The 16,382-nt window shown below is 41.2% G+C and overlaps 1 protein-coding gene across 2 annotated transcripts in view; it reads right to left on the bottom strand.

The window, feature by feature from the left end:
* The window catches only part of LOC146679162 (nuclear receptor ROR-alpha A-like), a 192,424-nt gene that overhangs the window by 55,719 nt on the left and 120,323 nt on the right, over positions 1–16,382 (bottom strand). Inside the window, exon 1 of one of the 2 annotated variants that reach the window (XM_085408577.1) lies at positions 15,370–15,650. The exons of the other annotated variant lie outside the window; for it this stretch is intronic. Within the exon in view, the coding sequence (XP_085264703.1) occupies positions 15,370–15,526 (157 nt within the window). The 5' untranslated portion in view covers positions 15,527–15,650. Of the gene's footprint in view, positions 1–15,369; positions 15,651–16,382 lie in introns of those variants that run through there. 2 annotated transcript variants of the gene reach the window in all.

Below are 16,382 nucleotides of genomic sequence, written 5' to 3'. Positions count from 1 at the left end.
GAATTATTTTGGTTTTCATGTGACGTATGACCCTGAAGGTAAGCACGTCATGGACTAAAGTAAAACAGTATGTTGCATGTGCCACGCAATGCTCAATTACATGGGTGGGAGCTAGTGTGTTAGCGCAGTTAGCTCGTTAACGTGTTGGCCGTCTAGCCCCATGCACAGGGCGATCGGGGTAGCTCGTTAACGGAGATTTGCCGTGTTGTGGCGTTAAGGTCATTTTAACGAGGTTAACCTGAAAGCACTAGTGGGAACACAACGAATATGACTGCACATTTACACAGACATCATCCTAGTGCAAAGACAAAAACAACAAGCATGCATGCTACAAACTTTACCCGAGTCATTTAGACAGCCGTTAGCACATGATTCTCCTTATGGGGACTTGATATGTTTAATATGCTGCTGAGAATATAGCCCAGAAGAAGCGGATAGTATAGCTTTTATTTTGGAAAGAGCCATTTCTCTGTAATAAACTCTTTTCCAAAGATGAGTGATTTCTCAATCAGATACAGGGCTCGCAAAATCGCTAGCCCGATGTCCTGGGGCTAGCGATTTTTCCAGTCGGGCTACCAAAATCTATCTCTGCCCTGCCCGTCCGGCTATTGTAGGAAGGAAAAATATATGTCAATGCTTTTGAATTCTTTCGGAAATGTAGCTGGGTAATTATGTCATTGGCATCGGTGAGCCACTGTCAATATGTGACATATTGAAATCGCGTTTGAATTTGCGCTTGTTTTTTTGCTTTCACTTTGCAATCGCGTGAACTGTGTATAGAGAGCGACAGTACTGATTGGTGAGTGATGATAATTTGTGCACCAATTCCTCTGACATCGTCTTATCAATCGTTAGCTTACTATGCAAACATGACAAGTGAAATCTCCTGCAGCAAGCTTAAACATGTGAGAGGTTGATCGCGCAGAGAATCGCTGAGCTTATGTGAGTGCGTGTGTAAAAGCAGCAGTATATATATTTTAGTTCTGCTGAGCCAAATAAGACAGGTCAGGGTGAAGAAGTGACAGCCAAAGAAAAGCTTACCGCAAAACGGAAAAGTTATGACAAATCAGACTATAAGGCAAAAAGAAAGTGCAGCTTTATGGTTTCATGGCCAAAATAATTTCTGTGGTTGCGATATGATGAGCTAAATAACCAGGGGTGCAGATAAGTGGTCCGCAGGTGCGCATTCGCTGTCAAAATAAAAAACACGCACAAGGGTTAGGGTTAAATTTAAAAACTGTACTTTTGAGTTAAAATATATATTTATAATTTTAATAAATGACAAATTAAAAAGGCATGAACATTTTATTTTGTATCGAAAAAATATCGAACCGTGACACCAAAGTATCGAACCGAACCGAACCGTGAATTTTGTGTATCGTTGCACCCCTAAAGACCAGGTTTCCTCCAGAAGGTTTGCCACTTATCTATGAAGCCCACATCGTGTCTTGGACACCACTCAGACAGCCAGCAATTTAAGGAGAACATGCGGCTAAACATGTCACTCCTGGTCTGATTGGGGAGGGGACCAGAGAAAACTACAGGAAGACAATTGACTATGGTTGCCGTTGTCTCTAGCGTCACATGTCTGAGAACAGAATCACCAATTACCAGAGTTTGACCCCCAGCGGGTGTGTCACCGAGTGGGGAAAAACGGTTAGACACATGAACAGGTTGGTCGTGTACCTGGGGCTTCTGTTTAAAACTATGCTTCCTCCTCACCGTCACCCAGCGGCCCTCTTTCCCCAGCTGCTTGGGGTCTGCCAGGGAACAGCTAGCGGGGCCTACTCCATCTTCGGCTGTACCAGCTACAGGGGCCTGGCTAGCTAGGGGTGAATGAAGGGTGCGAAGCCGAGTCTCCAATTCAGTAATCCTGGCCTCCAGAGCTGCAAAAATGATACATTTGTTACAAGTATCATTACTGCTAAAGGAGGCCAAGGAGTAACTAAACATCTGACACAATGAGCAGGAAAGTGCAGGAGGGACAGGTGAAGAGGCCATGCTGCTAGCGAGTCGGCTATGAGCTAAGCTAAGCTAGCGAAACAGTAAAGACACAGTGAGTGAATACTTTGCCTATAAGTTAGGTAGTGAGTACACAGAAAGTGGGCTTCGGGTGAAGCACGTGAAGATTATACTATGAAATAAGAAGGTATCTAAAAGTTCTTAATTAATTTGCCGAGCAGATAAGCTACTCAAAAACACCACTGTGTTTGAGCAGGAACAGGACATTCAGTAAAACATTCAGTAAAACAAACAGCTGAATAGCATTTCTTCATAAATACAGTACTTGGACTTCCAAAATCAAAACAAGACAGAAACATGACTTTTCTGGTTTCTCCTGTTTTGAGGTGACGACAGATCAGTATAATTGTCTCATGCACTCAAATTCATTTCAAAGAGTACACAAACACCACATGAACTTGCCCAAACACATCTGTGTCAACAGTACTGGTCATATTCATGCTTGCTGACATGAAACCATAGTCAGGCAGATTTAGATCTGAATAACACAGTCAGTCCTGACTTCTTCCATTATTAGGAAAACATGGCTACCACTTTAAACATAATGGATCCCAGATTCCATCACCCATCAACACAATCCTAATCCTTGATCATCATCCCATTGGAAGATTGTTTAGAAATGGACAAATGTTGGTCTCTCAATTCATTTGTTGCTGTTGCGAGTGTTAGGAGTCAGACCTCGTCCTCCTCCTTCCACCTTTCTGACAACATTTCACCATTTTATTTTGGTGAAATGTTGTCAGAAATATCTACTCACTTAGACTGCACTAAGGATGACAGAGACCATGAACACTGTTTTATCTGAGAGGAGCAGAGAAGATGAAAGGTAGAAAAAGGGTGAAGCAGAAGCTGAGCTCTCTCTGAGGGAGCTTCATACACAGGTCTAACTCTGTACTGCTTAAACCGATTCACAAACAGAGGCTTCGCCACATGCTCTGCAGGTTGACGGGTGTTTTCACAGCAGAAGCTTGAGCAGACGCTGACAAACATTAAAGCTTTGTGAAACTTTATGGCTGCATCTATGACAGCTGATGAGTCATTAAAACAATTTCCTCCGAGGGTTACTGATGTAAAGAGTGAGAAGAAGAAGGTGGGGGTGGCACGTTGTCACAGCTTACTTATCAAAACCAAAGGTCAACTTAAGCTGCAGGGTAAAAATCAATATCATGATAATTATCACTCTTTAATTTTATTTAAACCCCAGGTCACATAAAGGCTATTTCATCCTGATCATTCTGGGATTTATTTCCACCAACTGCTATTATTACTATTTGTTAAATTTTCTTGCTCTTTTTTTTTTTTACATCATTACAATGTCAGACCATCAAAATTTCACAGAACCCAAGATGATGCTTTTTCATTGCTTAGCCCTGGACCTATATACAATCAGTTTACAGCAATTTAATTTAAAAAATAAAAACAGAAAAAAAAAGCAGAAAATGATCATGTTGGAGGTGCTGAAAGACTGAAATTAGCAGCTTTTCCTCACTAAATGGCCAAAGTGAAGGTGATGTAAGCTCTTCTACAGTTGTGTACTTTAATATTCCCACATTAATCCATGTGTCTAATCTTCTAATGAACTACGACGGCATATGAAGCTCAATGATGGAAGGAAAATCTTTGATACTGAAGTTTCAAAGTTGTGAGAAAAACGTGGCAGATTTGTAATGGATAACTCAGAAAACAGTGTTTTTTGGTTAAGGAAATTCATCACTTTGGGCATCAGGTTTGCCATGCACCATGCCAACGTTGACCTAATTAAATTATGCTTTTGAATTGGGTTTAGCAACAAAGAAATGTTTGTGATTTTAGCTGAGAATCATCATATTATCATAAGCATGCAGACTTTGCAGAGATGCTGTTGTGACCTGGGTCTATCCAAAAGAAAAGAGCAGACAAGAACAAAAGCACAATGAACAGATGCAAGGATATTACTGGTTACACCTTTGAGCTATTCGAATGGGACTTGTGGTACCACAGGACACAATCTGACTGATTATTAAAGCAACTGATCCCCACAGTGTGGAGACTCAAAGAGGTCAACATCTTAGGCAACAGCACTAAAGTTCCATATGCTATTTGGCAGATGGACTCTTAGGATAAACCTTATGGTATAGGGATTCCTGGATGCATTGATGATTTCCGTTGTTGGATGGAGGCATCAAAAACAAATAACGATGCCAAGGTTGTTGCTGACTCATATTTAAAGCGTTGTGCTTGGATTGTTGTACAGAGAAGTTTTTTTTTTCACATATCTGCCACTTTAACATAAAAAATTTTGACTCTTATTTTTTCCTACCTTCAGTGGCCCTAACATGTACCCAGCACTGTTCTTCATATTATACATTTTGCATGATCTTCTACATATTTTTAAGTTACTTGATGAATAACTTGCTTGCATCGGTGGTTTTTAATATAACATAGTAAAAAGACCACTTGGAACAAGGATAAACTTGCGTACCACTCAACATATGAATTTCCACTACTTAAAGACCAATTATGATGTCATCTTCATCATTTTCAATCCAGTCCTTTTATCTCAACAATAAGAGCAATTTTTATTTGCTAAGCTACCAAAGCACAAAAACTCATGTCCACCGATCAGGTGATCACTGAAAGGTGAAGTAAATAACACTGATCGTCTCGTCATGGTGGCACTTCTAGAGAGCAAGTGAACATTTGGTCCTCAAAGTTGATGTGTAGAATCACCAAAAACAGGCAGGCGTAAGGACTTGAGCGCCTTCAACAGGGGCCAAATATTAATGGCTAGATGAGTCAGTGAGAGCATTTCTGAAGATGGTCAGGATCTATCTAAAGTCATCAGAGAAAGGAACAATGGTGAACCAGAGTCATAAGCGGCCAAAGCTCACTGATGTGCATCACAGATTATTACGTATGGCGCTGCATAGCAACAAACAAAGCAGGATGCTCACGCTGACCCTGTGGACTACCAAACGAGCCAACAATGGGCATCTGAGCATGAGAACCATGGACTAGTGGAGTCCATGGTTTGATGGGTCAGAGCTGTTAATAGCAGCAAAAGGGGGACCAAACACAGCATTAGTCAGGTGTTCATAATGATCTTCTTGCTGGGTGTAATTCAAGAGATGAACCCATGTTGTGCCTACACATAGGAAATAATCATGCAAAATACATTAAAATGCATCTTTAGGCACTTTCAGGTTGTCAAAAAAACAATTTGTTGACATTTCTTTAGTTGAATCTAGAGCTGGGCGATAGAACGATAACGATATGTATCGCGATATAACTTTTACTCGATAGAGAAATTAAGCTATCGCGATAGACCTCGCCGCTCTTGTCCTCTTAAAAAAAAAAAAAAAAAAAAAAAAAAAGGTCAGCCAATCCAAATTAAGTAGCGCAGAGCCGAACCAATCACAGGCGCAGTGTCATGTCGCGTGACTTGTTACGTACAGCACAAGTGCCAAGCCGCACGTGTGTTTGTTTGGGAAGCAGCCAGCGGGTAATGGAGGAAATGAGTGTGCCGACTAGAAAAATCAACCGAGCGTGACCGAAGAGAAAACAGATGATGGTTCCAATGCCGGAGAGATTGTCGAACGGAAGAGCCAAAGAAGTTCCGTAGTGTGAAGGTATTTCGGCTATTTCAAGTCTGACAAAAAACAGAGTAGCGTGCACTGTAAATTGTGCCGAAAGCAAGTCTGGAAATACAATAAACTGGTGCATGCGTCACACTGTGCGCCACGTTATTGTTTCGGTGAAATGAATTTCTACAATACTGTTACTGTTAATTCTACTCTCTGCAGTGTTTAAATGCTTACATATACACACAGTTACTGTCCCTCCACACATACGACTCGGTTCTGCTTCTATGCCCCAGCTTTGTTTACTTTTTCCCACCGAGGCTTCTAGACTTCTGATTGGCCAATATTTCTGCACGGTTAGGAATCTAGCGCCACCTGCTGCTTTGGCATGTTCATAGCAGCGTTTTCCTTCATTTCTGCCTTTATGTGTGGACGGGATTATTTTTTAAAACGAAAACGTAAAATCTCCGTTTTCAAAAATACCCGTGTACGTGTGGACGTAGCCTCAGTCTCTGACTGGAAGCGCTAATTCGTCATTCGGCTTTTGTCAGACTAAAGTAACTGTTAAAACTGTTTGAAAAGCTAAGCTATACAACAAGGAGAGATTGAGAATTTCCTTTTAGTTCTCAGTTTATTTGATATTGACAAAAGTTAGTCAGTTTTGTCTGTTCTTCTGTAAAACAAACTAAGATTTGTTTTTAGAATTAATATTTTGTTTCTAAGTGGAATTGACAATTTAGTCTGTTTCGTTTGTTCTATTTTGAAACTTAAACGCTTTAGCGGCTGCCTTTTGTGTAGTTTGCAATATTTGCCTTTATTTACAGTGGGGCAAAAAAGTATTTAGTCAGCCACCGATTGTGCAAGTTCCCCCACTTAAAATGATGACAGAGGTCAGTAATTTGCACCAGAGGTACACTTCAACTGTGAGAGACAGAATGTGAAAAAAAAATCCATGAATTCACATGGTAGGATTTGTAAAGAATTTATTCGTAAATTAGGGTGGAAAATAAGTATTTGGTCACCTCAAACAAGGAAAATCTCTGGCTCTCACAGACCTGTAACATCTTCTGTAAGAAGCTTTTCTGTCCCCCACTCGTTACCTGTATGAATGGCACCTGTTTGAACTCATCATCTGTATAAAAGACACCTGTCCACAGCCTCAAACAGTCAGACTCCAAACTCCGCCATGGCCAAGACCAAAGAGCTTTCGAAGGACACCAGGAAAAGTATTGTAGACCTGCACCAGACTGGGAAGAGTGAATCTACAATAGGCAAGCAGCTTGGTGTGAAGAAATCAACTGTGGGAGCAATCATCAGAAAATGGAAGACATACAAGACCACTGATAATCTCCCTCGATCTGGGGCTCCACGCAAGATCTCATCCCGTGGGGTCAAAATGACCATGAGAACGGTGAGCAAAGATCCCAGAACCACACGGGGGGACCTGGTGAATGACCTGCAGAGAGCTGGGACCAAAGTAACAAAGGTCACCATCAGTAACACACTACAACGGCAGGGAATCAAATCCCGCAGTGCCAGACGTGTTCCGCTGCTGAAGCCAGTGCATGTCCAGGCCCGTCTGAAGTTTGCCAGAGAGCACATGGATGATACAGCAGAGGATTGGGAGAATGTCATGTGGTCAGATGAAACCAAAGTAGAACTTTTTGGTATAAACTCAACTCGTCGTGTTTGGAGGAAGAAGAATACTGAGTTGCATCCCAAGAACACCATACCTACTGTGAAGCATGGGGGTGGAAACATCATGCTATGGGGCTGTTTTTCTGCCAAGGGGACAGGACGACTGATCCGTGTTAAGGACAGAATGAATGGGGCCATGTATCGTGAGATTTTGAGCCAAAACCTCCTTCCATCAGTGAGAACTTTGAAGATGAAACGAGGCTGGGTCTTCCAACATGACAATGATCCAAAACACACCACCCGGGCAACAAAGGAGTGGCTCCGTAAGAAGCATTTGAAAGTCCTGGAGTGGCCTAGCCAGTCTCCAGACCTCAACCCCATAGAAAATCTGTGGCGGGAGTTGAAAGTCCGTGTTGCTTGGCGACAGCCCCAAAACATCACTGCTCTCAAGAAGATCTGCATGGAGGAATGGGCCAAAATACCAGCTACTGTGTGTGCAAACCTGGTAAAGACCTATAGTAAATGTTTGACCTCTGTTATTTCCAACAAAGGTTATGTTACAAAGTATTGAGTTGTATTTTTGTTATTGACCAAATACTTATTTTCCACCCTGATTTACGAATAAATTCTTTACAAATCCTACCATGTGGATTCATGGATTTTTTTTTCACATTCTGTCTCTCACAGTTGAAGTGTACCTCTGGTGCAAATTACTGACCTCTGTCATCATTTTAGGTGGGGGAACTTGCACAATCGGTGGCTGACTAAATACTTTTTTGCCCCACTGTATCTGAAAAAGTCTCATGTTCCTTAAGTACATCTACCCTGTTGAACTTATTATGGGAAATAAATATTTAAATAAAAACAAGCTGCTGATTATTTCACATTTTACTTGTGAGCAACGGCACATTTAAATCTTACAAATATAGTTATTTGGCTTATATCGTGATAGATATCGTTATCGCCTGAAATGAAAAAAACATATCGTGATATGAAAAAATCTCATATCGCCCAGCTCTAGTTGAATCTATGAAAAAGAAAATGCTAAAGGCAAAAATACAATAGTACTTATTTTTCCAGACCACAGACTAATTCCAGATGTTTGACTTTTCCAACAGCCTGATCAAAGAAATGTTGGTCACGTGGTTATGTATCCCTGTCCCCGTGTCAGGGCTAGACGAGTGGTGATTAGTGATAATAATTCTAATTGAGGGATAATGAATAATGTTGGCATCTCTTTTTCTCATTGAAAAATTAATCCTGATTTGGACACTGAAGGCTTTCAGCTCAGTCGTAGTTATCTGCATCTCCCACATGTGGACTTGGCTGGATGACCCAGGTAAATTAACAGTAATATGAGTGTACATGGACGGAACTTTTAGGGTAATGTCTTTGTATTTGTTATTCATCTGAGACAAACACACTACTCACCTTTCCTTCAAAAGGTTGGTCACTGCTAAGGAGCCAGCCCCAGACCTTTCCAGACTTTGTCTTTCCCTCACCAGCTGTCTCATAGGCCAGGCTGTTATTGTGACGCTGATCCAAGATGTGGAACATGTCCCTAAAATAGGTTTCAGCACTTTGAGTCTGGGTGGGCAGAGCAGGTCATCTACTAATGGGAGGGTTGGTGGTTGTTTGACCCCTTGCTTCTCCAGTCTGCATGCCTAAATATCCTTCAAAATAAGATTTTTTTTTTCGGATTTGTGTCAGCTTTCCGGTGCAGATCCCTCCCATTGCTCATTATGCTGTTGAGCATATCATAGGACACTTTTCTCAGCTGGCCTCTGGCTGATATATGAAGTTAAAAATTCTGTCCTCTGTGATTTAGCTTGCAAAACTGAATCACTGTATTAAGTGAGTGACAGATGAAACGCTGCTGCTGCCAGCGTGAGTTTAGTCCTCAGTCCACCACACTGCAAAGGCCATGCTCACTCCCAGGAGGACCCAAGATCTCGCCTCAACTGCTCTTGCTCAGATGTTGCTAACAGGCTCCGTTCTTTAATCTCCTCGTCCAGCTTCCAAATTTTCAGAGTCGATGTAAAAACGGCAGACATATGGTGCCACACATGGAGCACCAACATGCCCATTCAGGCTGTGAGCAGATGAAGCAGCAGCTTGTTCATCAGCCACAGTTGGTGGTTCGATTAGTCACCTCTCTAGCAGGTCGGCACACTAATCGCCAAACCGTGAGTCTCTGCTTCACCTCCACATGCGTAACCATCCATATTTCTGTTTCAAAGACCTCACTGCTGATTTGGACTGCACTGGTTCATACAGGGGGCTTAAATGAACCGACAGAAGCCACATTTCTGCATGTGAGAAGCCACAATGACCCGGTGTCTGCCACTGTCATGCAGACACAATGAAGAAAAAAGATATTTAACCTTTTTTTTGAAAACAAAGAAAAGGGAACCATGTGAAATAATGCCCAAATTTTTTACTCAGTTGTATATAGTATTTGTATTTGTATTCTATTTTTATCTTATTGTATATTTATTTTATTTTATTCTACTGTATATAGTATTTTATTTTATTCTATTCTGTACAGTTGTGTACTGTATTTATTCTTATTGTATTCTAATTTTTGCCTCATAACTTTTGCACTGTCCACTTCCTGCTGTGACAAAACAAATTTCCCAAGTGTGGGACTAATAAAGGTTATCTTATCTTATCTTATCTTATCTTAAATAACTAAAAACATGGAAGAATTTTAACAATGGGGGGAAAACATACAAAAATGAATGATTAAAATGAAGAGTTTAGTAATAAATAAACATGAAAGAAGATTTCATTTTTCTTTATTTTTTTCATTATCTTTTTGTCTTTTTTCCCACACCTCCTGCCTTTTTTTGTTTCACTCTAACGCTGCACTGCTTTTTTACTTTATTTATCAGTACACAACAAATATCTTACTTTCACTTTGAACCAGGAATCCAGATGAACTTCCAGAGTTTTCCCTCGGGATGCTGCATTTGCTTACTGTACAGATACCACAGTATAATGTGTAATTAGCAAGATAGCAGCACTAAGTGAAGGCTAATGAGCAAGAAAGAATATCACAAGAGCCACTGCTGTTTACTCCAAAAATGCTAAAGCCTGAGCAAAACAAATCCCTAATGGATAAATTATCAGAAACTGAGCTCTAAAGAAAGAAAAAAAAATAGCATTTCTCAGACACTGGATCAAAGCAGCGGGAGAGAGGAGGGCCGAGCAGACGCCGCTCAGCCTCAGAAATGTGTCAAGGTTTGTTTGGTGGTTAATAAAAGGGCCTCCTTCTTTGTCTTCTGTTGAAATGCATGCGTGGTTTTACATTCTGCTTTACTGAGGAATTTATTTTTACAAAACGTGTTTTGTTTTTGTGTGGCGTTTTATCATTTACTGTGACCAACTTAGTTGTTTGGGGGGGGGAAAGCTGCTACTAAATGCAGAGTGTAAAATCCAGGCCAGACTTGGATCCATCAGAAAGCTGGATGAATCCATTCTGTGTCTTAAGAAAAAAAAAAACTACTTCCTACAGGAAATATAAAACAGGCAGCTGCCATTTATATATAAGGCCAAACTGTAATGGACAGTAACTTATGGTTACTTATGATTATCGCACTCCTGAAAAACTACAGTCCTATATTCTGCTAGAGGCAGTGATTCATACAGCGCAGAGCAGAGTTCCTGGTCAGTTGTAGCATGCTGATTTATAAATGACAGCTGACAGAGTGTGATATGTCAACAGATATTTCCTAAAAGACTCTATCATGTGCTCATGGATAAATCCTGGATATCTGTGAGGTTTAGATAGCCAGCGCTGTCCTGTAGGTATTTTAATAGCTACTGTATCCTGCACATGTTGGGAGATATTTAGAAACACAAATGAATGCAGAGACAGTTTGAGTGTGCAGCACATGCGGCACAGTCATGCAATGCATTCACAAAATGTTGCTAACGAGTTTGTGTAAAACGTTGCTGGTTCAGAAACAATGATGTCATCAGCTCCATGTAATTTCATCTGATGTGCACTTGGAGCTACGGCTGCTGAATTAATGGAACTGAACTGAAATTTCCATTCTGGCTTCCAACAGAAAAAGATGACTGAAAACAAAAAGGCCTTTGGCCAACAAGATCTATTAAGAGGAACTAAAAGCCATTAAAAGTCTTCTGTTCTGGATCACGAAGGGTCTGTCACCTTGGTCGCAGCTCTAAATCACTCCCTGCGTGCGTACAGCACGGGTTTCCTGAGATGTGTAGCCTGAGCCGGGTACAGGCCACAATTGGACCTGCTGACATAGGCAGTGTAGGATACACAACACCGGGGAACCACGGTTATTCTCACACAGCCCTTTTCTGCTAGTACTCGGTCTCAGTCTCTGTCATTTTCCATTACAATTGAGTCCCACCTTATGTGCGTCAGACACATGTTGTTTTTTCAATTATTGCCATCATTGTTTTTCAAAAATGGTGGTTTTGATTTTCTTGAAGGAGTTGCTCTCACAACTCACAGTGACATCAGTGACTAGCCAATCGGTGGCATGCAGTCTGTTGCGATCATGGTTTTCCAAGCGCATGGAACTCCGGCGAGTAGGTTCTTAAAAAGGAACCGGCACCAGGTACTACCACTTAATGGTTTTGGCTTCCCTTCATTGGCTTCCTGTTAAATCCAGAATTGAATTCAAAATCCTGCTCCTCACATACAAGGTCTTAAATAATCAGGCCCCATCTTATCTTAATGAGCTTGTAGTACCATATCACCCTATTAGAGCACTTCGCTCTCGCTCTGCAGGCCTACTTGTTGTTCCTAGAGTATTTAAAAGTAGAATGGGAGGGAGAGCCTTCAGTTTTCAGGCCCCTCTTCTGTGGAACCAGCTTCCAGTTTGGATTCAGGAGACAGACACTATCTCTACTTTTAAGATTAGGCTTAAAACTTTCCTTTTTGCTAAAGCATATAGTTAGGGCTGGACCAGGTGACCCTGAATCCTCCCTTAGTTATGCTGCAATAGGTGTAGGCTGCCGGGGGATTCCCATGATGCATTGAGTTTTTCCTTTCCAGTCACCTTTCTCACTCACTATGTATTAACAGACCTCTCTGCATTGAATCATATCTGTTATTAACCTCTGTCTCTCTTCCACAGCATGTCTTTATCCTGTCTTCCTTCTCTCACCCCAACCGGTCGCAGCAGATGGCCCCGCCCCTCCCTGAGCCTGGTTCTGCCGGAAACCTCCGGCAGGGAGGTTAAAAGGGAGTTTTTCCTTCCCACTGTTGCCAAAGTGCTTGCTCATAGGGGCTCATATGATTGTTGGGTTTTTCTCTGTATCTATGAAGCACCTTGAGGCGACTTATGTTGTGATTTGGCGCTATATAAATAAAATTGAATTGAATTGAAAACCTTAAAAACTGACTCGGGTCGAGCAACGCCGATCCCAGTGGGCACTAGTGGGAAAGGGCTAAGAGTCACATCGAGCTCCAAATACCAGACAGCACTTTGTTATTTTATATCATAATTTATATTTGAAGTTCAAGGAAATCAACATGCGGATCCATCCACTGGAGCCCTTTTGTAAAATCAGCGAGCCCAAGCATCTTCTTTTTTTTCTCTTTTTTTAAATCGCTGAGATTAGAATTATTGTGCAGAATTTAAAAATGCTTTCTGCCATAATCGACAATATTTCTAAACTGTTTCAAATATTCTTACTTTTTTCTGTCTTTTCTGTTTATGTAAACAACTGCGCGCACTTTTTGATCACAATGTCACCAGTGATGTCACCACGCTCCCCCTCCCCCTAAGAAACAGTTAAATAATCTCCTGGCTGTTGTAATCCTCTGACATAACAGGCTGGCTAAATGCCTCCTGCAGTGTTTTCTCACAGATTGGGAATCTGGAACAGACAGCATTAAACCACAGACACACACACACTTTGCAATTTTCAAGAAAATACAAATCAACTTGAACAGCTGTAAAGTTTCTTACTAAAGGAGAAGCACCTGGGTGTTGGCTAAATGAATGACGAGCTAAATGTAAGCATGTGTTTCAAATCGTTCATGAAATAAAGAAAAATGACGGTTTTGAATCTGCTGGGCAGACTAAAGCACTGACAGTTTGAACTCAATTAAATAATCGTGTCTTTATGACTTATTGCAGACACATTAAACATGACAGTCTGGCCTCGTATCAGAAGCGGCGACGCATCACAGTGACATCAACAGCTGGATTTAAAAATTTAGCTTGAAGCTAAACTCTAGATGAACTCTGCAGATAGAGGCTTTTTAAAAGATTATGAAAGACCTGAGTTTGCACTTCCAGTTCAACAACCCTTCAGGGAATTTACCCCACAAATCTCCTTACAAAGGGCAGTGCACTTCTAGGTCTCGCTCTCAGTGGGGAAGAAGTGATCAGCCAGACCTCCAGTGTTTGTATTTGATGGGAAAACTTTTACCACAGTAAAAGTGCTGAAGCCTGTGGCAAGATATTTCACTCTGCATTCAGAAGACCAAAGTAATTTACAAAGTGCACTTCATTTTTGATTCACTGAGACCCGAAACACACAGAGCAAGGGAGCTGAAGGTCCATTTCCCATAAATCTCTATACACCCAAAAGTGCAACCACAGGGTTTGCCCTTCCAGTAACCATTAAACAGAATGCAGGTTTAAGGCACTTCCTTTTTATGCGGTGTGTAATGTCAACATATAAGCATTGTTGCATCTCTACACAAGAAATAAAGCAAAGACCTAAAAGGAAAAAAACCCAAACCACAGTTTTGATAAATTATATTAAATTAGATGACTGACTGCTACAAATGCAACAAAAACAACCCTGTAATATGTCAAATGAGACCGGAGCGTGCCACACGTCTGTGATCATGTGATCAACCCCAGGGCAGATCATTGTTTTGAGACCTTATTGCTAACTCACTCACTCTCTCTCTCTCTCACGCATCCACACACACACACACACACACACACACACACACACACACACACAGAAACTGAAAAATAATATCTTATAGCAATAATCAATAACACCAACAGCATTTTTCCAGCTTCTGATCAGTACCATGGACAACAACTGCAGTCAGAGGTCAGGCGAATGGACACATTTAACATAAGTTTATGCTACAAGCTCACAATGAATCGACTACTCAGCTACAGATTGAGCCTTGCTATTGTAACCTGAAGACAAGTGTAAAGTCTGTAAGCATGGAACAAATGAGAGAAGCCCATGAACCACAGGTCCTCACAGGCTGAGTGGACAGGGGATTGTACCAAACAAGCACATTCATTCATAGAGTTACTCAATCAATAACTGTTTCCACTGGACTAATTTCTATATAAATCAACCACACACAAGTCCACACATACATACATATGACTGCATATTTTCAACATATAAGTCGGAACAGCCTTTCAGTTCTTGACAAAAACACAAAGGAAATACAAGCAGTGGATTTCCCAGCATGCTCATCAGCCGTCCAAATGTTTCAGAATGTATACTGCATACATAAACTTGGGCTTTGGTCATGAGACAGAGCCACAAATGTAGTGGAGCTTTTTAACTCTGTCCCATTTTTATCTAACTGAGGAGAACGTGCACATTCAGCAAGTCTAAGTTGGTTTGGGGGGCTTTTATGCGCGACTGCCCAGGAACACACCGTCTTGTAGTCCGCCCCTGCCCACACCTCGATTTTCTTTTCCATTTCGATGTGGAGCAAAGAGCTCCACACACAAAAGCACATGACGAAACCTGGAGCAATGCCACAAGCTTTAAAAAAGAAATAGTTAATCCTCGTCCCCACAACTTTCATTTACACGGAGCGCATCTCAAGACCGTATCGTCAACTTTCACAGACACCCCGTCTGCTGTCCGCCTCATCCTCCACCTCCCATACTTTAAAGTCCCACTAACTTGACTCACATTTCCCAAAATAGCATTTCCACGATCAGTGAGGGTGTCGTGTTTCTGCGCTCCAACAGTTATCAGACACAACAACACATGTAGAGTAGCGCTGACAGCTCGGTGAGGATGAGCGCACACAAACCAGGGAAACCATACAAAACAAAAAGCAGAGTGGAGCTTCTCCGTGGACCAACAATCATGTTGAAGTGCTGAAAGAAAACTCTAAACCCAAAGTAAAATGACACACACACACACCTTTTACACTCACCTTTCATGGCAGTAATGACAAAATACATAGTTATAATCCAGGCTCGTGGAGAAAACAGTAACACAGCTCCCTGTGTGAGACCAGCGGCAGCTCTATCAGCACTGTCATCCTCCGGCTGCTCGGCACAGCATGAGGATACATGTGACTGCAACGTCATCGTTCTGGCCCCGCCCCATCACTTACCTGCACCTCTTATTGACACAGCTGTCAGCCAATGAGAGGACACTTTTAAAACACCGTGAGCGCACAATCTCAAAATTATATAAAACCACACAACAACAAAAAAAAACCCAACACAAAAATATGAACCACTGATGAGAAGGAACACAGAATGACACCAAAGAAACACAAAGTACCACAGAGGGACACAAAATCAACAAAATGACCAATCTGCAACATTCATGTCAGTCAACTTTTGGTGTTGTTCTTACATCATCATCATGATGTTTGTCCAGGATCAACATTGCAACTGACCAATCACATTGTATAAGCAGTTAGCATTAGCCAAGAAGTTAGCTAATGCTATGAAAAACTATTACTAGCAAAAGAACATGAGTAACCTAAATTTGGTTAATAGCAAACATAACTTGATAATACCTAATAATAATTATTTTTTAAACCCTGAAATGCTGAGCACTTGTTCCAGAAGAGCGTTTTACATAAACAAAGACATTTTTTTCTCCTTCTTCCACATTCCAAAGATATGGCATCGCAACAAGGTGAGAGGCCAGTTGCAATGTTGATCCTGGACAAACATTATGATGACGCATGAACAACACCAGCAATATCAGGTAGACCGTAGTCAGGCAGCCTAGTAGTGCTGTACCACCTGTGAGGTGCTGATCCAGCAAAGAAAAAATAAAATCTCAAGAAGAGATGCTTTTAAATGCCTCCAGTCATACTTTTAGAACAGTTTTTATTTGACCTTACCAGTTATTCGCTGGTAAAGTAATGGCATTATGGTCCTGATCAATATTATAATTATAATGTTGCAATCTAAGATACTAAACAGT

The sequence above is a fragment of the Rhamphochromis longiceps genome, linkage group LG1, assembly GCF_057381845.1.
Source record: "Rhamphochromis longiceps isolate RC_006_pf linkage group LG1, R_longiceps_female_GT1.1, whole genome shotgun sequence".
NCBI lineage: Eukaryota > Metazoa > Chordata > Actinopteri > Cichliformes > Cichlidae > Rhamphochromis > Rhamphochromis longiceps.
The sequence above is the reverse complement of the archived record's forward strand: the minus strand, read 5'-3'. Positions and strand labels throughout refer to the sequence as shown.